Source organism: Ranitomeya variabilis, chromosome 1 (genome assembly GCF_051348905.1).
Source record: "Ranitomeya variabilis isolate aRanVar5 chromosome 1, aRanVar5.hap1, whole genome shotgun sequence".
Classification (NCBI taxonomy): Eukaryota; Metazoa; Chordata; class Amphibia; order Anura; family Dendrobatidae; genus Ranitomeya; species Ranitomeya variabilis.
This window is the reverse complement of record NC_135232.1, coordinates 482,181,753-482,206,844: the sequence shown is the minus strand read 5'-3', so window position 1 is coordinate 482,206,844 and position 25,092 is coordinate 482,181,753. Positions and strand designations below refer to the sequence as shown.

At 37.4% G+C, this 25,092-nt stretch overlaps 1 protein-coding gene across 2 annotated transcripts in view; it reads right to left on the bottom strand.

Annotated features, from left to right (window-relative positions):
- The window catches only part of PAX5 (paired box 5), a 534,721-nt gene extending 514,655 nt beyond the window's left edge, over positions 1-20,066 (bottom strand). For both annotated transcript variants that reach the window (XM_077251644.1, XM_077251660.1), the window contains exon 1: positions 19,965-20,066. In XM_077251644.1, coding sequence (XP_077107759.1) covers positions 19,965-20,010 — 46 coding nt within the window. In that variant the 5' untranslated portion in view covers positions 20,011-20,066. The remainder of the gene's footprint in view (positions 1-19,964) is intronic.
- Between the last annotated feature and the right edge of the window lie 5,026 nt (positions 20,067-25,092).

The window sequence follows — 25,092 nt, the reverse complement described above, 5'->3', positions numbered from 1 at the left end:
CCTGACAATAAATTGTCCAGGGCTCCCATAAACATTACACTTTTGGCCAAACCTGTCAATATTTTGTGCATATTTATTGGACTACATAACTCAAGCATTTAGCCACCTATTGTGTGGGGATACTTATAAAGAAGCACTCCCATCTAAATTAGTTTTTATCAAATGTGTATATATATTCAAGTGATGTAGTGTGAGTGTATTAGTGTACTCACCTACCGCAGCTCTCTCCGGTGTCCAGCATCACTCGGCTCCACTTCTCTGTGACATGTGATGCCAGCGCTCTACAGACTCTCTGGGTCACGCTGCTCTTTGCATGACCCAGAAGTGTATTTTACAATGTAAGTCTATGAAGCGTGAGAACAAAGCTTCACAGACGTACATTGTAAGAGACTTTCAGCTCATGCATAAAGCATAGAGTGAGCCGGATAGTTTGAATTGCGGTGACGTCATTGAGAAGCAGAGCAGATCGACGATGGACATCAGAGAGAGTGGCGGTAGGTTAGCATATTAATACACTCACACTACACTACATGCATATATTGTAGTGCAGCGGTGTCCACACTGAGGCAGTGACCCAGCAAAGTTCAACGCAAAATGTGTTTTAATGTCCAACTCACAGAAAATAACAGCACACGATATCCTCCGGATTGCAACCGGGAGATATATCCTCCAGATTGCACTGCCATGTACGCTGTGGGTGCCAGCCCTTTCAGCTCCGCTTGCCTGTGAGCCTTCTGCTCTGCACACTTGCAAAACCAAACTGACACTGACACACCCAGCCCTCTGTTCAGGGGTCTTTACAAGGAACCTGTGGCCGTAGGCCACATGGAAAACCTGGCCGGAGAGGAAACGGAGGAAATACTCACTTTTATTCTTCATTGCAATCACAGCTATGCCTCAATACGCCTCCGTGCTCATCTTGGGGGGGACACATAGCGACCCTCGTATGTGATACCAGTCATTGCCTCACAATATACACACATTTAATAACAAAAAAAAATATCGATGAGCACGCTTCATTAAGGCCAGCATACATAAACAACTGATCCATTTGTTATCCCTGGATATAATCCATGGCTAGACTTTCCTCATAGTCATCATAGAGAACACATTAAACACTTTGCCATGCATTCATGCATATTGAGGATTCAGGAGAGATATAAATATGGCCAAACAAGGGTTGGGCATCCCAAAATAAGTTATGTTGTTATTGTATCCCTAGAGTGCCTAAACAATGTAAAGTTTGCAATATTTAGACCAATCTTATATGTGAATACATTATGCATTTTACAAAAGCCATGAAGAATTCAAGCTAATTTCATTTTAAGCTGATGTATACAAATAGCCTAATACTGGATATGAAAGCAGACTATTGACTACGTACATTCATACAGTTTGATATTGCCTAATTAATAATACTTTTATTATTTAATTTATGTGTTTCAACTGCTTTAAGTGTGTTTACACCGTAACTATCATTTACACCAGTGGTGAGAAACCTACGTCCCGCAGGCCAGTGTCCTTGTCTGCAGTGCTCGGGTTGTCAACCCTTTAATTCCTCCTTACACTTCAAGCAGGAGCATGCACTATTCCCTACTGGACGCTGTGGTGCATGCAATGAAGGATTATTGTTATGATCCTTAGTGGTTGAGGATCACAAATTACTCCAGCTAAGTAACAAACATAGGACAAGCTCTAGGGAGGTGGCAAACTGGACTGACCGCAAATCTGAACCTATCCAAACACACTAGAAGAAGCCGGTGAACGTGCCTAAAAATCCTAGACGTCTCGAGCCAGCCTGAGGAACTAACTACCCCTAGAGAGAAAGAAAGCCCTCTCTTGCCTCCAGAGAAATAATCCCCAAAGATATAGAAGCCCCCAACAAATAATAACGGTGAGGTAAGAGGAAGGCACATACACAGGGGTGAAAGCAGATTCAGCAAATGAGGCCCACTAATACTAGATAGCAGAAAATAGAAAAGGGAATCTATGCGGTCAGTAAAAAACCCTTACAAAATATCCACTCTGAGATTTCAAGAACCCCCGCACCAACTAACGGTGTGGGGGAGAAACTCAGTCCCCTAGAGCAACCAGCAAGCGAGGAAATCACATTTTAGCAAGCTGGACAAGAAACATGATGAATGCTGATAATCAAAAAATGAACAAACAAAAACTTAGCTTGTCTTGGAGAGACTGGAAGCAAGGTAATCACAAGGAATCTGAAGAGCACTGAATACATTGATAGCAGGCAAGGAACTGAGTATCCAGGTGAGCTAAATAGGAAACCAACCAAGGATAACGAACCAGCTGATGCAGCCAACCTGCAGAAAAACAACACTACACAGTACCGCTTGTGACCACTAGAGGGAGCCCAAAAATAGAGTTCACAACAGATTATCTGATGTTGGCCAGTGCCAACACCATGATGTACTTTGTGGGCGGAGTTGGCATGGTCTGCCCCAGTGTCTCCTATCTGATATATATGCTACATCCCCATTGTCTTCTATGTGATGCACTGTATATGATGCAGCCATTATGGCTCCTATGTGATGCATATTCTTCAGCTCCAGTGTCTTCTATGTGATGTATATGCTGCAGTCCCAGTGTTTCCTATGTGGTGTATATGTTCCAGCTACAGCATCCCCTATGTGATGTATATGCTGCAAACCCAGTGTCTTATATGTGATGTATTTACACAGGAGTATCAGTGTTTTCTTTGTGACGTATATTCAGCAGTCTCAGTGTTTCCTATGTGATGTATATACAGAAATTTTTGTGTCTCTTCTACAATCTTGTTGTGTCTATATACAATATATATAGATACAACAACATACACAACAGCCTCATTGTATCCTATATGATGTATATACATACAGTAGTCTCCTTTTCTCCTATATGATGTATATACAGCTGTCTTTATGTCTCCTATGTGATATATGATAAGAAAAAATTGCGTGGACTCAGGTTTACCATTTTTTTCTTATCGTTGATTTTTTTCTTGGTGTCTGCACCAATGCAAAATTTACTTTCAGCTGAAAACAACACCTTGGACTGCTGAGCAACAGTCCAGTTCTTTTTCCCTTTGGACATGAGTGGCTTGACACAAGGAATGCAAAACTTGTAGCCCATGTCCTGGGTATGTGTGTGTGTGTGTGTGTGTGTGTGTGTGGTGGCTCTTGAAGCAATAACTCCACCAGCAGTCCACTCCTTGTGAATCTCCCCCAAATTTTTGAATCGCCTTTTCTTAACAGTCCTTTCAAGGCTGTGGTTATCCCGATTGCTTGTGCACCTTTTTCTACCACACTTTTTCCTTCCACTCAACTTTCCAATAATATGCTTGGATACAGCACTCTGTGAACAACCAGCTTCGTTAGCAATGAACTTTTGTTGCTTACCCTCCTTGTAGTGTGTGTCAATGACTGCCTTCTGGACATCTGTCAAGTCAGCAGTCTTACCCATGATTGTGGAACCTACTGGAACAGACTAAGGGACCTTTTTAAACACTTAAGAAGCCTTTGCAGGTGTTTTTTGCTAATTATTCTAATTTTCTGAGATAATGACTTTTGGGATTTCATTGGCTATAAGCCATAATCATCAACATTAACAGAAATAAACTCTTGAAATAGATCACTCTGTTTGTAGTGACTCTATATAATATGAGTTTCACTTTTTGTATTGAAGAACTGAAATAAATTAACTTTTTGATGATATTCTCATTTTGTGAGAAGCATATATACAGCAGTCTTGGTGTCTAGACTCAATGTACCCTTTGTCATACATACAGCAGTTTCAATGTCTCCTATGTGATGTATACTGCAAATCTCCCACAGCTAGAGTTCTACAAATGTAACGTGAGCAGTGATGAATTTCCCGCTGTGAGGAGACCTGCAGTGTAATATACATCTATGTTTGGTACAACTTACTGCTGCGAGTTCTTACAAAACTTATCGCAAAGAGTCAACTGCACTCCAGACTGACCAACCCAAACCTGGAATAGCAGTTGCGAGTAGCACCATCATAAATACTACCTAACATCAAAGCTTCACCAAAGAGAAGCAGTTCCTGCCATCACATTAGGATTAAGTTAATTAAATAAATCAGGATAAATTTCAATTTGATAATTTTGTGAGGTCCTGATGTGATACTACTGATATCCAAATGGCCATTGGCAGAAACAAGGTTCCCCACCCCAGATTTATATCACACAATTCAGTGCAATGTACCTTATCCTCTAGTATGGGTTTATGTGAATATTCCCATATTTTGGTAAAACTGTGATATTCAAGGTCTTTCAGTTACGATTCAAAAACCTGAATATATTTTATTGCTTCCTTCACTGTCCTAGTACTCTTGTGTTTACAACAGCATTTGTGCATAAAGGCTGAGTCACACATAACGATATCGTTAACGATATCGTTGCAACGTCACGCTTTTGGTGACGTAGCAACGATCCCGCTAACGATCTCGTTATGTGTGACAGCGACCAACGATCAGGCCCCTGCTGGGAGATCGTTGGTCGATGGGAATGATCAGGACCTTTTTTTGGTCGCTGATCACCCGCTGTCATCGCTGGATTCGGCGTGTGTGACGCCGATCCAGCGATGTGTTCTCTTGTAACCAGGGTAAATATCGGGTTACTAAGCGCAGAGACGCACTTGGTAACCCATATTTACCCTGGTTACCATTGTAAAAGTTAAAAAAAAAACACTACATACTCACATTCTGATGTCTGTCACGTCCCCCGCCGGCGTCCACAGGGTTAAAACTGCTTTCGGCAGGAGCGCTGCTAATATGCACGCACTGCTGCCGAGAGCTTCCCTGCACTGACTGTGTCAGCACCGGCCGTAAAGCAGAGCACAGCGGTGACGTCACCGCTGTTACTGCCGGCGCTGACACATTCAATGCAGGGAATGCAGTGCAGTGCATATATATACAGTTTATGTTTAAAAAACAGGGCAGTTTGGTGATATTATTAATTTATTCCTTACTTTAACAATTGTCACACAGTGGTAAGGACTCATATATACAGTAAATATAATTTACTTACAACGCAGGTTTATAAAATACCTTACTAACACATTTATTATATTTAAAAGGAATTGAATTGAACAGCTGGAGACTGCTAAGTTCTTATGGTCTTTAAATTATATGACATTATTAATCCTAACTAGGACAAGGATTGATAGTACATTATCTGCATATGTGTATGAAGTTGGACCTGACTAAGTAAAAAATTAAGATGCTCTTTGAAACATTTTGGACACAGCTATCTCTCCCAACCTCCCCATAAACATTAAACACTTAGAGCACCACAACAGTCATTTATTTTTCCCTTTGTTAGGTATCTTGTGGGCACGTGACATTAAGGAGGTAACGTACTCACCGTTCTCCATCATTTCTCGATTTCAGCAGTACTCTGATCCATTGCACTACCAAGTGACCACATCTCAAACCTGCCTGATCACTTTGTGTAGTGTCGATTATTCGCTCTTTAGCCCCATTCTGAGTCTCCTAGACTTGCATTGAGAAAAATCCAAAAGTGACCTCCGCTCCACAAAGCAATCAAGGTGTGATTCGGCAGGTCACAAATGTGGTCATGTGGTGCTGCAACAGACCGGAGCACTGCTGAAACCAAGAAATGACGAAGACCAGTGAGTATGTTGCTGCCTTAAAGACACTTACACACATGATACCTAACAAAGAGAAATAATAAAAAAAACAAACTCTGAAATGGGGCTTAAAATTGTATGATGAGGCTCACAGGAATCTGTGGAGGCAAGTCTTTCACCATGTGACCAACACCCCTTTGGAAAACATTATAAAAATTGGCACAGTGTAAAAAGGCCGATATGTCTTTGACAGTATGGTTAAGTTGAAGAAACTAAAAACAAAAAACTGAGGGGAGTAGCGAAAATAAAATGAGTGCAAATACTGGACATTTTTGACCAGGTGACAAGTTCTTTCTAAGGACCACATGCACTTTACTTTAAGGTAGACAAACCCACCAATTTTGGTGAGAAGGTCAACCTTCTAATGTGTATGGGGGCCCCCTAACTCTTCTGACAGTTGCAAGGGAGAAGACTGGTTAGTGTGAATGTCATGCCAGATCCACTTGTTCTCCTAGGTCAAGGGTGGGGAACCTCAGGCCCCAGGGCCATTTACGGCCCTCAAGCTTATTCTCAGGGACCGCATTCTTGGCAAAGAGCTCTATTTTGATTGCCACAAGCTCATTAATTTCTTCTTGCTCTGTTAGCACACACACGCAGCGTTCACTACTGAACATTAAAGGGCATGAAATGAAAGATGACGTCCTGAAACCAGTGCCAGAGTCAAGATGTACCTTGTTGGCGGAGTTTGTACAGCCCCCAAAGGATGGTATACATATCCAAATGGCCCTTATCAGAAAAAAGATTCCCCACCCCTGTCCTAGGAGATAAGCCACCTTCAGAAGTGTATGATAGCTGCTTACTACCCTTTCCCTATTGAGAACGCATAAACACTCATTTCTATAGCAGAGTCAGGAGAGGTTGGGGAGTTGGCCGATTGTGTGTCGAGTCAACAACTATCTAAGATGTGTGGGCCACTTTAGTTGGCAGGGCATGCATTTTATTTTAATGGGGATAGAAAAGCAAGCTGTTGGTGGACATTTCTGACAGCAGCTTATTTCATAGCCGAACAAACAATCAGGATTGATTGAAACCAACAAGTCGATGCTCAATCATAGATGTCTGGTGATAGCTAGGAGGCATTAGATAATGAATCCTGGCAAAATCATCTGGATCCACTGACTGTAATCTCATGTGTATGGGCAGTAATAGGCCTCATGCAAATAGTAGGGCTGTGTGCATGGAGCAAGTAGGCCATGCACTGGGCAATTATACATAGACAAGGTTCTTAGTTGGCACAAGTGCCAATGGAGTAATGATAAATCCTGCAATGAGGATAATATTCCTTCAATATAGAGAGTAGAAAGAATTCACCATGATTAAGATTTGCAGTGAATCAATGTAATACACATAACAGCAAAATAAGGAGAAAATAAATTTTAAACATTTACTTATCTATACAGATGGTAGAATTGATTTGCCAGGTATGAAATTCACAATGAATCAGCACGATTCGCAGTTTGCAGAAAAATATTTGTAAAGATTCACTCAACTACTCTACTTACAGAAAAACACCCTTGGCTCTCCAGTAGGATAGCACATTGTTATTTACTCTCCAATAAGGAAATTAGATTTATTGCAGAATTTTCTTCAACTGAATAGTTTAATTCAATGGGGTCATATCTGCAGTATTTGCATGATTTTTGCTAACCCCATTCAAATGCATGAGACAGTTACAGAAATTTCTGCTCCAAATCTGCTGTGTGTAGACATCGATGCCTTGATTTGTATACTGTATAATGGTTTATGGCTGCACATAATGATGAAAATGTTTTAATACTGATATATCACTTTTGAGACATTGCTAGCAAAAATAACGCAATCTAATAAGGAAATATATAAAGATTGTGTACCAAATGAAAATCCCACTGAAAATGTGAGGATTTCCATTAATTGTAATGCTGTCCCATTTCTACCAATGGTGGGATTAACATGTCCTAATGTTGGAAGTAACCCTGTTTTTGTTGTATTTTTAAAGGAAAAATCAATGATAGGGTTTCTAGCCTGGCATAGATTGTCATGTCATGATGAACTCAGCAAAAATGATGTAATAAGCAATATACAAGTGAATTATGGCTGATTGCTCTCTGAACATATTTACACTGGGCGATGATTGGGAAGGATATGATACCTTGGTAAAAAGACATGTCCACTGTCATTTCTTGTTATCTGTTCTCGTGTAGCAATGCCTGACCCATCATATGACAGGCACCAATGGTATACGACAAACCTCATGCCTACACAAATGTGAAGGCAACCCAATCCGTTCATACATGTGTCATGGTTTTGAATTTAGCACCATATTTATGACAGAATTATCTTTTTTCTCTGTTTGTATACTTGAATGATATACTTTTATCAATCTGACATAGTAATACAATGGAAATATTAAAAATCCTGGTCATGGGAGAAACATGGCTAATTCTGGACATGATGAGATCCTAACTATAAGGCCAGGGTCAGACAAGGTATGGGGGTATGAAAAATCATTCGAATTTCATCCAAAAAAAACTCTGGTGTTTTTCATCTGATTTTCATTTATATTGCCCTCTTTGTGCCATCTGTGTTTCCATTTGTATGTCCATGTGTCAATCCGTTTTCATATATCTACATTCAAAAACATACATGTTCAAATACAGATTCCAAGGTTAATAAAGTAAATGCATCTGTGAAAATCGGATGCCACACAGATTCTTTGTGAAATCCAATGTTTTTCTTTTGCATAGACTTGAACCGGTGAGTCTCATTCGAAACTCGGAAAAGAATAGTACATGGTGTCCTCTAAACAGACCTCTTAAGTTACATTGGTCAGTGTGTCTGATTTTTACTCGGACAGCCCAATTCCATATTATACACTCATTTGATCAAGCCCTGAAAGGAATACAATTTTATGCGGTAAAGGTAAAGGGACATTTTGTGGAAACCTGAGGGGGGCAGTATATCACACAGGGATTATCTCCTTGAGTGTGTCAAACTCCCTCCTTTCTCATCTTGTGCAAAGCATAGGAACATGAAAAAAAGTTTACCTAGAGTTTTTCTCATGGTTGAGAAGACTAGAGGCTATAAACTAAAAGGTCAGTACAGGACTAATAATGTAAACTCACCATCTCTTAGGTGAAGGAGTAATCATATAGTTAAAATGTTGCCGAGATGAATTTAAATATAATTAAGCTAGGCTGTAAACATGGAAGGTAATTGAGATCTGACATTAGTGATATCACAGGCTTGTCTTCAGATCATTGTTCTCTACTCTTGCACATGTTTTTATGCTTAGCTTCAAATAGCATTTAACCTTCAAAGAAATTAACAAGATATGGCATCATCTTTAGAAAATCAACATGTGGATCCAAAACCCAGCACATATAGATATAAAAGAAAAGAAAATCTGAAACCTATCCTAAACCAAAAATCTTTAAATTGCAGAATTCAATTCAAATTATAGTCTATACGCACAAGTCAAGCTCAATGGCCAGGAAGCTAAGATTTATTGTGCGGTTTGTAAGGTTCTTCTTAAAGTTTATATAAAGAAAAAATTGGGAACTCATCTGTGACTTTTTTCTCTGATTTGTGAGTCAGGGAAAGAAACTCACCAGTGACCACATTGTTCCATTTATGTCACAGGTAGGCTTAGGAACAGCCCATTAGTGCAAGGACCTGGCCAAGCTACCTCTAATATTATCTGTTACTGTGACAAGATAAGGGAAAGGAACAGTGGATTTACTTAGTTGACAACTAGATTTTTTTAAATTGATTTATATTTTAGGATGAACAGAGTGAACTCTACATTAAAGTGTCCCGTGGCTTTTCTGACCACCAAACTGCTAAAACCATCTACAAATGATCCTGAATAACTTTAGAAGGCTTTTCAGGTGCCATGGTTGCACTCCTTACTTGTTATACTACACTGAATATGCTATAGACCCAAAATCACTTGCTGGTGTGAACTGCTGTGAAGCAAAACTCGATTTGTCTACTAAGAATGTCCTGATAACAGCTCCCTTGAAGGCGATAACCCTAGAGTTTTCAAGTTTAATGATCTGTAGAAACGTATGTCAGACACCACTACTTTGAGGTTAGTTTTGTAAAGTTAAATCACAAACCTGAACAGAGAAAAATCTGTTGAAGCTATAGTCTGTATGTTGATAGGAAAACCTTGGCTAAAATAAACGCTCTATCACTAAATGCCAGTACAATGACTAATATCATCTTAACATAGGTGAACTCAATTCAGTTCAATGCCCAAAATACTAAATCAATCAAAATAATGGTATATCTACCATAAACTAATCATGGTTTACAACAATTAATCTACTACTTTAATGTGTTTTAGTATTGAAGAACAACTATATTTTATTGTTATCAAAAATTCAACCTTTCTACGCTACAAATCCCCAACCAACTTGAAGACTGCTAAACACCAGAACTGTAAATCTATAAACATGATACAACAACTGCTTAAGAACTGTGTTCAAATTGGGATTACTTGAAATTTTATTTTGATATTGTATCAGTAAGAATTAAAACTTACTTAAAGAATGAACCACTAATCCACTTTTTTCATACTTGATATGGAAAAAGTTCACAGGCTGGACACACAGAAACAATTAATCTGTAAATGTTATGGACTCTACTTCATTGATAGGACAAGTAAGTTACCACGATAAAAAAAAAATCAGCCTATCGAACTGATGCAATTAAAAAATGGATTCTGAAGTTTTTAAAATTAACATTTTAAAATAAATATTGTGAAAGTAGTTATTGGACAATCTAAAATCAAATACTAAGTATCAAAGAAGCAGGCAGCTGTAACTGTATATGTGTTACTAATAAAAATATACATGTGTAAATAAATATGTGTGTTAGTGTACATATGTATATATATATATACAGTATGTACACTCACACACATATTTATGTATATATGTATATTATTATTAGTAACTCATATATATATATATATATATATATATATATATATATATATATATAGGCATATAAAAGTTAACAGTTAAGCAAGTTGAAGATTAAATGATCTCTGGAAGGCCTAAAGTTAAAGATGACACATTTCCTTTGTATTTTAAGCAAAATATATATATATATTCTGTCATTTTTAGATTTTTAAAATTACAAAAAGCAAGTGGGTTGATCCAAAAGGTTGGGCATCCTTGGAGATTTGTGTGCTCAGCTAACTTTGAACAAGGTTTCAGACCTTAATTAGCCAGTTAGAATTATGGTTTGTTCACTATCATCGTTAGGAAAGGTCAGGTTATGCAAATTCTCCAACTTTATAAAAACTCAGCCTTCTGTAGCCTGGTGCCAAAAACAGCAGCCATGGGTTCTTCTAAGCAGCTACCTAGACTCTGAAAATGAAAATGGTGGAGACGCACAAAACAGGAGAAGGCTATAAGTAGATAGCAAAGCATTTTCAAGTTGGCAACAGAAACTATGGAAGTTAAGATAAGGCCCTTAAAACAAAGCAAAATTTTAGTGAGAGCTGCTCATAGGATTGCTAGAGAGGCAAATCAGATCCCCCGCTTGATTGCAAAAGATTTTCAGAAAGATTTAGCAGACTTCAGGCCATGTGCACACGTTCAGGATTTTTCGCGTTTTTTTCGCGTTATTTCGCTATAAAAACGTGATAAAAACGCGAAAAAAACGCTTACATATGCCTCCTATTATTTAGAGAGTATTCCGCATTTTTTGTGCAAATGTTGCGATTTTTTCCGCGAAAAAATTGCATCGCTGAACAAAAAGCAACATGTTCATTAAAAAATGCGGATTGCGGGGATTCCGCACACCTAGGAGTCCATTGATCTGCTTACTTCCCGCACGGGGTTGTGCACACCATGCGGGAAGTAAGCAGATTATGTGCGGTTGGTACCCAGGGTGGAGGAGAGGAGACTCTCCTCCACGGACTGGGCACCATATAATTGGTCAAAAAAAAAGAATTAAAATAAAAAATAGTCCTATACTCACCCTCTGATGGCCGCCGAAGTGTTCCCGCCTCTCCGGTGCATGCTCTCTCTTCGGTTCCTATAGATGGTGTGGTTCAGGACCTGTGATGACGTCGCTGTCTTGTGATTGGTCGCGTGACCGCTCATGTGACTCACGCGACCAATCACAAGCCGCGACGTCATCACAGGTCCTGAACCACACCAGCATCTATAGGAACGGACGCCGCTGAGGAGATCGTCTGGGTGAGTATAACCATTTTTTTATTTTTTTTATTATTTTTAAACATTCTATCTTTTACTATAGATGCTGCATAAGCAGCATCTATAGTAACAAGTTGGTCACACTTGTCAAACAGTATGTTTGACAAGTGTGACCAACTTGTCAGTCAGTTTTCCAAGCGATGCTACAGATCGCTTGGAAAACTTTAGCATTCTGCAAGCTAATTATGCTTGCAGAATGCTAAAAAAAAAACCGCGAAAAAAACGGAAAAAAATCGCAAAAAAAAATGCGGATTTCTTGCAGAAAATTTCCGGTTTTCTTCAGGAAATTTCTGCAAGAAATCCGGACGTGTGCACATACCCTCAGAGTTGTGGTACATTGTTCTATTGTTCAGAGACATCTGCACGAATATGGCCTTCATGGAAGAGTCATGAGAGGAAATCCTCGGCTGTGTCCTCACCATAAAATTCAGCATCTGAAGTATGCAAAAGAACAACTAAACAAGTCTGATGCATTTTGGAAACAAGTCCTGAGGACCAATGAGGTTAAAATTGAACTCTTTAACTACACTGATCAAATGTATGTGTGGAGAAAAAAGGGCACAGAATTTCAGGAAAAGAACATCTCCCCAACCATTATGCATGTGGGTGGATCAATCATGCTTTGGGGCTGTGTTGAAGCCAATGACACGGGAACATTTCACGGGTAGCGGGAAGAATGGATTCAATGACATATCAGCAAATTCTTGATGCAAACATAACACCATCTGTAAAAAAAAAGCTGAGATTGAAAAGAGGATGGCTTCAACAAATGGATAATGATCCTAAACAAATGTCAAAATCCCCAATAGACTACCCCAAAAGACAAAAGCTGAAGGCTTTACAATGGCCCTCACAGTCCCCTGATCTGAACAACATTGAAAATCTGTGGCTAGACCTCAAAATAACAGTGCATGCAAGAAAACCTCAAAATCTAACAGAATTGGAAGAATGTTACAAAGAAGATTGGATGAAAATCCCTCAAACAAGAATTAGAAGACTGTTGGCTGACTAAAAAAAAGTTATTACAAGCTGTAATACTTGCAAAAGGGGGTGCTACTAGGTACTAACCATGCATGGTTCCCAAACTTTTGCATTGGACCCTTTTTCCTTTTCATAATTTTTAAAATATAAAAAATGACTATTTTTTTGTTGCCTACAATACAAAGGAAATGTTGGATCTTTAAATTTAGCTCTTTTAAAGGTTATGTCATCTTCAACTTGCTTAACTGCTCACAATAACAATAATTTTGACCAGGGGTGTCCAAACTTTTACATGCCACTATATATATATATATATATATATATATATATATATATATATATATATATACAGTACAGACCAAAAGTTTGGACACACCTTCTCATTTAAAGATTTTTCTGTATTTTCATAACTATGAAAATTGTAAATTCACACTGAAGGCATCAAAACTATGAATTAACACATGTGGAATTTTATACTTAACAAAAAAGTGTGAAACAACTGAAAATATGTTTTATATTCTAGGTTCTTCAAGGTATCCATCTTTTGCTTTGATGACTGCTTTGCACACTCTTGGCATTCTCTTGATGAGCTTTAAGAGGTAGTCACCGGTAATGGTTTTCACTTCACAGGTGTGCCCTGTCAGGTTTAATAAGTGGGATTTCTTGCCTTATACAGTAAATGGGGTTGGGTCCATCAGTTATGTTCAGCAGAAGTCTGGTGGATGCACAGCTGATAGTCCTACTGCATAGACTGTTAGAATTTGCATTATGGCAAGAAAAAAGCAGCTAAATAAAGAAAAATGAGTGGCCATCATTACTTTAAGAAATGAAGGTCAGTCAGTCCGAAAAACTGAACTGAGAAAACTTTGAAAGTATCCCCAAGTGCAGTGGCAAAAAGCAACAAGCGCTACAAAAAAACTGGCTCACATGAGGACCGCCCCAGGAAAGGAAGACCAAGAGTCACCTCTACTTCTGAGGATAAGTTTATCTGAGTCACTAGCCTCAGAAATCACAGGTTAACAGCAGCTCAGATTAGAGACCAGGTCAATGCCACACAGAGTTCTAGCAGCAGACACATCTCTACAACAACTGTTAAGAGGAGACTTTGTGCATCAGGCCTTCATGGTAAAATAGCTACTAGGAAACCACTGCTAAGGACAGGCAACAAGCAGAAGAGATTTGTTTGGGCTAAAGAACACAAGGAATGGACATTAGACCAGTGGAAATCTGTGCTTTGGTCTGATGAGTCCAAATTTGAGATAGTTGGATCCAACCACCATGTCTTTGTGCGACGCAGAAAAGGTGAACGGATGGACTCTACATGCCTGGTTCCCACCGTGAAGCATGGAGGAGGAGGTGTGATGGTGTGGGGTTGCTTTGCTGGTGACACTGTTGGGGATTTATTCAAAATTGAAGGCATACTGAACCAGCATGGCTACCACAGCATCTTGCAGCGGCATGCTATTCCATTCGGTTTGCTTTTAGTTGGACCATCATTTATTTTTCAACAGGAAAATGACCTCAAACACACCTCCAGGCTGTGTAAGGCCTATTTGACCAAGAAGGAGAGTGATGGGGTGCTATGTCAGATGACCTGGCCTCCACAGTCACCAGACCTGAACCCAATCGAGATGGTTTGGGGTGAGCTGGACCGCAGAGCGAAGGCAAAGGGCCAACAAGTGCTAAGCATCTTTGGGAACTCCTTTAAGATTGATGGAAGACCATTTCTGGTGACTACCTCTTGAAGCTCATCAAGAGAATGCCAAGAGCGTACAAAGCAGTCATCAAAGCAAAAGGTGGCTACTTTGAAGAACCTAGAATATAAGACATATTTTCAGTTGTTTCACATTTTTCTGTTAAGTATATAATTCCATATGTGTTAATTCATAGCTTTGATGCTCTCAGTGTGAATTTACAATTTTCATAGTCATGAAAATACAGAAAAATCTTTAAATGAGAAGATGTGTCCAAACTTTTGGTCTGTACTGTATATAGTTATATATATATATATATATATATATATATTTAAAAAAAATAATATATATATACTGTATGTATATATATATATATATATATATATATATATATATATATATATATATATATATATATATATATACACACACACACACACCCATGCATTAGAATGTATTGAAAAATGGGATTGATAACCTGTTCCCATCATACTGGTACTCATAATAATAAAGGGTTCCCTTTCTAATGCTCATTTACATTTTACTAGTACATCATCCAGAAGGAGGAAACATTTTAATGTGTAAGATTTCCTATTCTCCAAAGTTTGTCGCAATAATCACTATGGGAAACCTGGGGTCATTTATCCCAGTTTACCCTTAGTCATTTATAAAGAATGAATTAATTGAATATATCCAATGTTTGCTTTCCAAAGACATCTAATCTGCTAACTGGGATGTGGCTTTATGGAAAGTGGCAAGCCTTCAGCAATGCAGGACCATTGCCATAAATGTCAGACATTCATTTGTATATCATGAATAGGACAAGTGACTGGACTTTTAGGGATTCCAGATGTGAATGTAAATTGCCAGAAACAATAATTTTGTATAAGGATATTTATGTTTACACTTGACAGATTTATCACAGAAATTCTTTGAAATTGTCCCATTAACAGCAACAGAGTTTGTAAAATATATTCCAATTCTGCATTAAAAGCAACATATTTCACTACAAATCTGCTATACATGAACCCAGTGTTATAAAGCAACCATTCACATACCTAAAAAAAATGAATTGATTTCCTTATAGCACTTGACTCACTTAGACAAAGAAAGCATTTCTTGGCTCATATGGACCTAATATTGTCAATAGGAAGCAATATATTATATAGATGCACAGTAGTGATGAAAGCCTTGGCTATTAAATTCAAATTTAGAAATGTTGCTTTGTAGCATAGCATTAGAAAAGGCTAAGAGCAGAGCCTTCTAGTGCCACCAAGACACAATAAATGTGGGAATTGTGCATTATCCATGTGTCTGCATCGGTTTTCTCCCACATTGGTGCTCTGTGAAATAGGTCAGGTGGACACAAGTGTGTTTTCTGTACAGGAGCATGCAATATCTATCAAATAGTACATACCCAGGTGATATATATATATATATATATATATATATATATATATATATATATATATATATATATATATATATATATATATATATATATATATAATATATATATATATATATATATATTGTATATACTCACAGTTCTGTTACTTTAATAGGGAGCATAATTGAATTGTATTTTATTTCTTTACCACAAAACTGGAATTCATATTTTAGGGTATCCCAATACAGCTACGATGTTGATGTACAAAGACCAACATCTAATGTAAATAGACAATAAATATACCAAATGCTGCTGACAGTTTTTAGTGTGAGCAGCTGATTTAATCGGTGTATATATATATATATATATATATATATATATATATATATATATATATATATATATATATATTCAAATTCAATTCTAAGACACTTTATGGGCAGTTTCGCCAAAGCACATGCACATATATATATATATATATATATATATATATATATATATATATATATATATATATATATATATATATATATATATACATATATATGGATAGATATATTTCTTGTATATATATATATATATATATATATATATATATATATATATATATATATATATATGCATGTGTCTATGCACAGCTGTATGAGGCAATGTGAGTGTAAGTGTGCTAGACTGATTCTCTGGCCAATGCTAATGTCTGTCGTTGTTACTATGAGAATGAACAGTTTGACTGTATTTTGATTGTAAGCTATATGTGAGGATGGGAGAAGGGTGGGGTATATACTTCCAGTATGTATAGAGCCACTTGAGCCCTGATTGTCAGCATATGATGAGGCAGATGAGTGGCACTCTACAGAGGAGAGGGCACCGTGTAGTAGTAAGTGTGCATCCCACGTGTTTTGTACAATGGAGTGTTTGACAGTGTGATCAGGGCGAAGAGTAAACAATTGTATAGATTATTTCACGGGTCACAGAGGGGTACAGCGCCTCCTCCAGCAGCTCTCTATACTCTCTGTGCCCTGTCATTCACCATATTGTCATTACATGCCATGGGACAGGGACAGTGCGCTGTTTAATGCCCAGGACACAGCTCCTTCCTCCCTTACTAGGACCTGTTGTAATAGGGGAAGCTGGGGAGTAATGCCTAACTGCGGTAATACCAAGTGTAGTGAGCAGTGGACTAACCGTGCATACAGGAACACACCTGAAGTAATACTTTGCTCCCTGATTATGTTATTAATAGTCCTCATTTTCTTTGATAAATTTCATATAAGATGACCCACACATGAAATAATAAAAAGTCTGCAAATAAATTATGTATAACATATAAAAAATGTGTAAATAATTATGTGTATGCATAAAGGTTCTAAAACAATAATGCATACGAATTTTATATATAGATATATATATATATAGATATATATATATAGATATATAAATAAAAAATAGAAGCAGCACTAGCAAAAAGTCAGTGTGCCTATCTATCTATCTATCTATCTATCTATCTATCTATCTATCTATCTATCTATCATCTATCTCATATCTATCTATCTATCTATCTATCTATCTATCTATCTATCTATCTATCTATCTATCTATCTATCTATCATGCAAATTCTGTAAATAAATATATGTATACAAACTACCCAGTATGGAAATAAATACATGTATATATGATGTCTAAAAAATAAAAAGTGTAATAAATATTACATTTATGCGTATTTAGAATTTATTACAATATATTCGAATATTACAGAGTAAGTAAATATTTGTGATAAATTAGACTACAAATCTTATGGTTCACTGGAACAAACCCATGAAGGTTAATGATAACAATTATGAAAAAATGAGTGTAGCAAACAACAATAATAATGCCATTTTTGAGAGGGTAATGCAATTTATAGATCCTTTGCTGCAATTGGCTAGACTGGAGAAATTAATAGACCACCTGCTGGGTCTAATATTAATGCTGCTGCTCTATGTTTGTCTGTCTTGAAAATGATTTCACCGGGGAGCATCAGATGTATGAAAGGAAATAACAAGCTGTGGATAGATAGATAGATAGATAGATAGATAGATAGATAGATAGATAGATAGATAGATAGATAGATAGATACTGTATATAACAGACAGATGTCATTAAATAGGTATATGAGAACAAATGTGAAGGTTCATAACGATATATTGTTATGTGCTTTACTGTATAATGCTGCCTATTATGATAACTGTAAAACAGGTGTGTACATATTAAAGCAAGATAAAAGGATAGAAATGTGTATGGGAAGGACAGAGAATCAATACGGCACAATGGCAGTGACCCGCATAATGAGTTACATGGTGTGTAGAGACTCTGATAAAAAATGGCAACCTATCAATGCAGCTAAAGGTGATATGATTATATATATATATATATATATATATATATATATATATATATATATATAAAACATACACATAATGTACAATATACATATAATACACATGTACTATACACGCATGTAATATATATACACACACACATAATGTACATAATGTATATGTAATATATATACATACACTATATGCATGCATATATATTTATATTTGTTTATTTATTCATATCTATCTATCTATCTATCTATCTATCTATAGTCCTGTGTTTACTCCTTTTATGTGTAAGGATAAACAAGTGTCCTATGACCCCGTGTATACCACAATTCCCCATAAACAAGACAAATTACAAGGTATGTTTCCTGCAGGTGTGCAGACTCATTATCCCTGGCAATCAATAGCATCACCCTCAGTAATGGCCTCCCATCAGCCTAGTCTCCAACTAATCAATAGAAGTCAAGAGAGGAAAGATCAGATCTCATTGTGTTAATCTTATGGGGCCACTTTCCCTTGCTTGTATTTAAGCCTTCACCTTGTACATGTATGAAATTGTTTATCGATTAAACGATTATTCACACGATTAGCCTAATAAAGTGAGACATTGACCAGCCAGCAGTGACTGCAGTGCCCCGCCAGTGCCATGCCCCACACACTGCATCCATGCGGCGTGCACCGACCTGGCCCCCGGGGCTGCGGCTCTGCTCCTCCGGGGCTGCGGCTCTGCTCCTCCGGTGCGTTCGCAACCTGGCTGACACTTCTTTACTACGTGCACATGCTTATTAGGGAAATATCTCATTTCTAAATATTTCTAGTCGCTATAAAGCCAGATGATTCCATTCTCACATCGCATCAATATCGAAGCAAATTGGAAACAACAAAATAGTTACATAAAAATGACTACAGATTACCTAACGAAAATTATATTAATGTAATCTGTGAAAATCTGCACGTGCTCCTTATCCTGGTGTTAATAATTAGATCGCAACAGAAATAATTGAATCTGTAAGTTTTCACTTTATCAAATTATTATATTTTATATGTACCTGATATAGCTAATGGCAATATCGATACAACCCGAAGTGTGAGTGTACATATATGTACTAATGTACTAAAATATAAATGTATATATACACAAATATATATATATATATATACTGTATACACACACGCACATACATTATATATATATATATATATATATATATATATATATATATATATATACTGAAAAGGCAATCAGCTCCCACATTACTAGCCAGATGTGTGTGTACATATATGTACATATCTATCTATCTATCTATCTATCTATCTATCTATCTATCTATCTATCTACACACACACACACACACACACACACACACACACACACACACACACACACACACACACACACACACACACACACACACACACACACACACACTGAGATGCATATAGCAGGCAATCAGTTCCCACATTACTAGCCAGATGTGTGTGCATTTCTGTACATATATATACATATATATACATATACACACACACATATATATATATACTGAGATGCATATAGCAGGCAACCAGTTCCCACATTACTAGGCAGCTGATGGCTGTGCTGACTGCACCAGTAGTAGGTGACAGGTGATGTGTAGCATGTGCTGGGTGCATGTACCTGCCCTGGCAGTCCTAGGAGCCAGGTAGTTCTTGTCTAGCTCCATTCTGATGCTCCACGACTTGTTGATGAGGAGAGAGGGGGGAAAAAGTTAGTAGTTTTTGTTGTAGTTGTGGCCTGGGGCTCCTGGCAGCCTGGGATAATTCAAGCCTTCCGCTCCCTGTCGTGCTCTTTACAGTGGATCACTGAGCTGAGACTAAACGTTTTGGGAGAGGGAGAAAAAAACCTCCGAAGGAACCATGAAATGATTAAGGAACTAAAGGGCTTTTCTCCCCATGTGAGATCATGTCCTGTTCTAGAACACATCACAAGATGTCCCCACATGCAACCAAAACCCCTGAAACTGGCATGTGCCCTGCTGCTACCCACACCAGCACAGGCTTCCTGCTTCTCACTCACTTCTGCCCTACTGGGAGCTTAGATGTTTTAGCTTTTCATTTTTGTTTTAGTTCTTCTGGTTATTATTATTATTATATAAATATTTGAATGGTCTTCGAATGACAAGTGTAGGATAGCTATAACTGCACTCAAGATCTTTGCTACATATTTAGACTACATATGCAGTGTATTTTATGTTAAATGGAAAAATAAGGTATAAATAATGTATGCATACAGCTACACATAATCACATGTTCAATAATATATATATATATATATATATATATATATATATATATATATATATATAAATACCTTTTGTGTTTTACAACTATGTTTTTTCATAAATATATATATACACATACATAAACTTGTGAAGAAACTATGCATATCCTTTTAATATAGTTATATACACACTTGTGAAGACACAGTATATATCCTATTGATACATTTCTATGTATACTTGTGAAGACGCTATGTATATCCTATTAATATATATATATATATATATATATATATATATATATATATATATATATATATATATAAATATATATATACTTGGGAAGACACTATGTATATCCTAGTAATAAGTATCCCTACATATATCTATCTATCTATCTATCTATCTATCTATCTATCTATCTATCTATCTATCTATCTATCTATACACACACACTTGTTAAGACACAATGTATATCCTATTAATATATATATATATTAATGGAATAAGTGGCACTATAATAAAAATAATAATAATAATAATAATAATAATAATAATATATAAATACACACATACACACTTGTGAAGACACTATGTATAACCTATTAATATGTATATATATAAAGCACCATGGAATAAATGGCGTTTTAATAATAAATAAATTATATATATATATATATATATATATATGCACACACTTGTGAAGACATTATGTATATCCGATTAATATATACATATATTTATATATACACACACTTGCGAAGACACAATATATATCCTATTAATATACTGTATATAAATATATATATGCACACTTGTGAACACACTATGTATATCATAATAATATATTTATATATACACTTGTGAAGACACTGTGCTTATCCTATTAATATATTTATATACACACTTGTGAAGTCACAACATATATATATATATATATATATATATATATACTTGTTATATATATACAGTACAGACCAAAAGTTTGGACACACCTTCTCATGTAAAGATTTTTCTGTATTTTAATGACTATGAAAATTGTACATTCACACAGAAGGCATCAAAACTATGAATTAACACATATGGAATTATATACTTAACAAAAAAAGTGTGAAACAACTGAAAATATGTCTTATATTCAAGGTTCTTTAAAGTAGCCACCTTTTGCTTTGATGACTGCTTTGCACACTCTTGGCTTTCTCTTGATGAGTTTCAAGAGGTAGTCACCGGGAATGGTTTTCACTTCACAGGTGTGCCCTGTCAGGTTTAATAAGTGGGATTTCTTGCCTTATAAATGGGGTTGGGACCATCAGTTGTGTTGTGCAGAAGTCTGGTGGATACACAGCTGATAGTCCTACTGAATAGACTGTTAGAATTTGTATTATGGCAAGAAAAAAGCAGCTAAGTAAAGAAAAATGAGTGGCCATCATTACTTTAAAAAATGAAGGTCAGTCAATCTGAAAAATTGTGAAAACTTTGAAAGTGTCCCCAAGTGCAGTGGCAAAAACCATCAAGTGCTACAAAAAAACTGGCTCACATGAGGACCACCCCAGGAAAGGAAGACCAAGAGTCACCTCTGCTTCTGAGGATAAGTTTATCCGAGTCACCAGCCTCAGAAATCACAGGTTAACAGCAGCTCAGATTAGAGACCAGGTCAATGCCACACAGAGTTCTAGCAGCAGACACATCTCTACAACAACTGTTAAGAGGAGACTTTGTGCAGCAGGCCTTCATGGTAAAATACTGTAGCTGCTAGCAAACCACTGCTAAGAACAGGCAACAAGCAGAAGAGACTTCTTTGGGCTAAAGAACACAAGGAATGGACATTAGACCAGTGGAAATCTGTGCTTTGTTCTGATGAGTCCAAATTTGAGATCTTTGGTTCCAACCACCGTGTCTTTGTGCGACGCAGAAAAGGTGAACGGATGGACTCTACATGCCTGGTTCCCACTGTGAAGCATGGAGGAGGAGGTGTGATGGTGTGGGGGTGCTTTGCTGGTGACACTGTTGGGGATTTATTCAAAATTGAAGGCATACTGAACCAGCATGGCTACCACAGCATCTTGCAAAAAAATCACAGAGAAAAAAGCAGAGATGGTTACCTGCTGAAGCCTCCAAATAAATGCACTATCAGGGTGCAGCGGACCCGATAAATGATGGCAAAAAACACAGGTGCAAAAAATACCGATGAAACAACCACTTTCAATCCAGTGTTGGCTGTTTGGAATTAGTGCACAAAAAGATAAGCGATAATAGTCTGTATGTGGCATTGCTCACACAGGCAATACAGAGCATCTGGTCTACAGCCTATTAGTAACGCACATACAGGCGGGCCGCCCAGTGCTACAAAATGCATGCTGTGTGAATAGAGGCCTACAGTTTACAGAGCCATCTTTGTCTGACTGCACCCTGCTAGATAAAGTGCAAAAAAAAAAACACATATCAATGTATGTAAGGTATTAGTTTATATTGGGGCCTCAATACGTAAGCTGGCAACCCGCGTCAAGGGTCCTTACATTTTGCCAGTCCTAACGCTAAACATTGAGTAAAAGCTCACAGACACAAAAGAGGACTTAAAAATCCTCCAAAAAATTGAAAAAAATCAGAGAGAAAAAAGCAGAGATGATTACCTGCTGAAGCCTCCAAACAAATGCACTATCAGGGTGCAGCGGACCCGATAAATGATGGCAAAAACACATACAGACTATTATCGCTTATCTTTTTGTGCACTAATGCCAAACAGCCAACACTGTATTGAAAGTGGTTGTTTCATCGGTATTTTTTGCCATCATTTACACAGCATCTTGCAGCGGCATGCTATTCCATTCGGTTTGCTTTTAGTTGGACCATCGTTTATTTTTCAACAGGACAATGACCCCAAACACACCTCCAGGCTGTGTAAGGGCTATTTGACCAAGATGGAGAGTGATGGGATGCTACGCCAGATGACCTGGCCTCCACAGTCACGAGACCTGAACCCAATCGAGATGGTTTGGGGTGAGCTGGACCGCAGAGTGAAGGCAAAAGGGCCAACAAGTGCAAAGCATCTCTGGGAACTCCTTCAAGATTGTTGGAAGACCATTCCTGGTGACTACCTTTTGAAGCTCATCAAGAGAATGCCAAGAGTGTGCAAAGCAGTCATCAAAGCAAAAGGTGGCTACTTTGAAGAACCTAGAATATAAGACATAATTTCAGTTATTTCACACTTTTTTGTTAAGTATATAATTCTACATGTGTTAATTCATAGTTTTGATGCCTTCAGTGTGAATGTACAATTTTCATAGTCATAAAAATACAGAAAAATCTTTAAATGAGAAGGTGTGTCCAAACTTTTGGTCTGTACTGTATGTTATGAGCTGGTGGTTTAGGAGCAACATGGGACGTGCTCTGGGGAGGTGGTACCTGTACTGACCGCAGTTCCTGAGCTTAACACAACACTAGAAGTAGCCGTGGGATGTTCCTGTCACTCCCTAGACACCTCGTCACAGCCGGAGGACTAACTACCCCTAAAGATAGAAACAGGAAAGCTATCTTGCCTCAGAGAAAATCCCCAAAGGATAGGACAGCCCCCCACAAGTATTGACTGTGAGTGGAGAGGAAAATGACATACACAGAATGAAACCAGGATGTAGCAAAGGAGGCCAGTCTAACTAGATAAATAGAACAGGAAAGAATACTGTGTCAGTATTAAAAACTAGAAAAATCCACCACAGAGTTTACAAAAATCTCCACACCTGACTAAAGGTGTGGAGGGTAAATCTGCTTCCCAGAGCTTCCAGCTTAACTGAATAAATCCATTCTGACAAGCTGGACTAGAAAAAACATAGAAAGTGCAGAAAGATTAAGTCCACAACAAGTGGACTGCAAAAGAACAAAGCAAGGACTTATCTTTGCTGAACTGGTCAGAATATCAGGGAAATCCAAGCAGAGATGTGAATCCAACCAGGAACCATTGACAACTGGCACAGGCTGAAGGATAGAACCAGGCTAAATAGTCGAGCCAGAAAGACAATCAGTGGAAGCAGCTGCTGACTACTAAATCCAAGGAGCAGCAGTACCACTTAAAACCACCGGAGGGAGCCCAAGAGCGGAATTCACAACACTGTACTTGGGAAGACACTATATATGTATAAATACACTCTTGGGAAGACACTATGTATATCCTAGTAATATCTATCTATCTATCTATCTATCTATCCATCTATACACACACTTGTGAAGACACAATGTATATCCTATTAATATATACATATATATATATATATATATATATATATATATATATATATATATATATACATTGCTCAAAAAAATAAAGGGAACACTTAAACAACAGAATATAACTCCCAGGAGATCAAACTTCTGTGAAATCAAACTGTCCACTTAGGAAGCAACACTGTTTGGCAATCAATTTCACATGCTGTTACGCAAATGGAATAGACAACAGATGGAAATTATTAGCAATTATCAAGACACGCTCAATAAAGGGGTGGTTCTGCAGGTGGGGACCACAGACCACATCTCAGT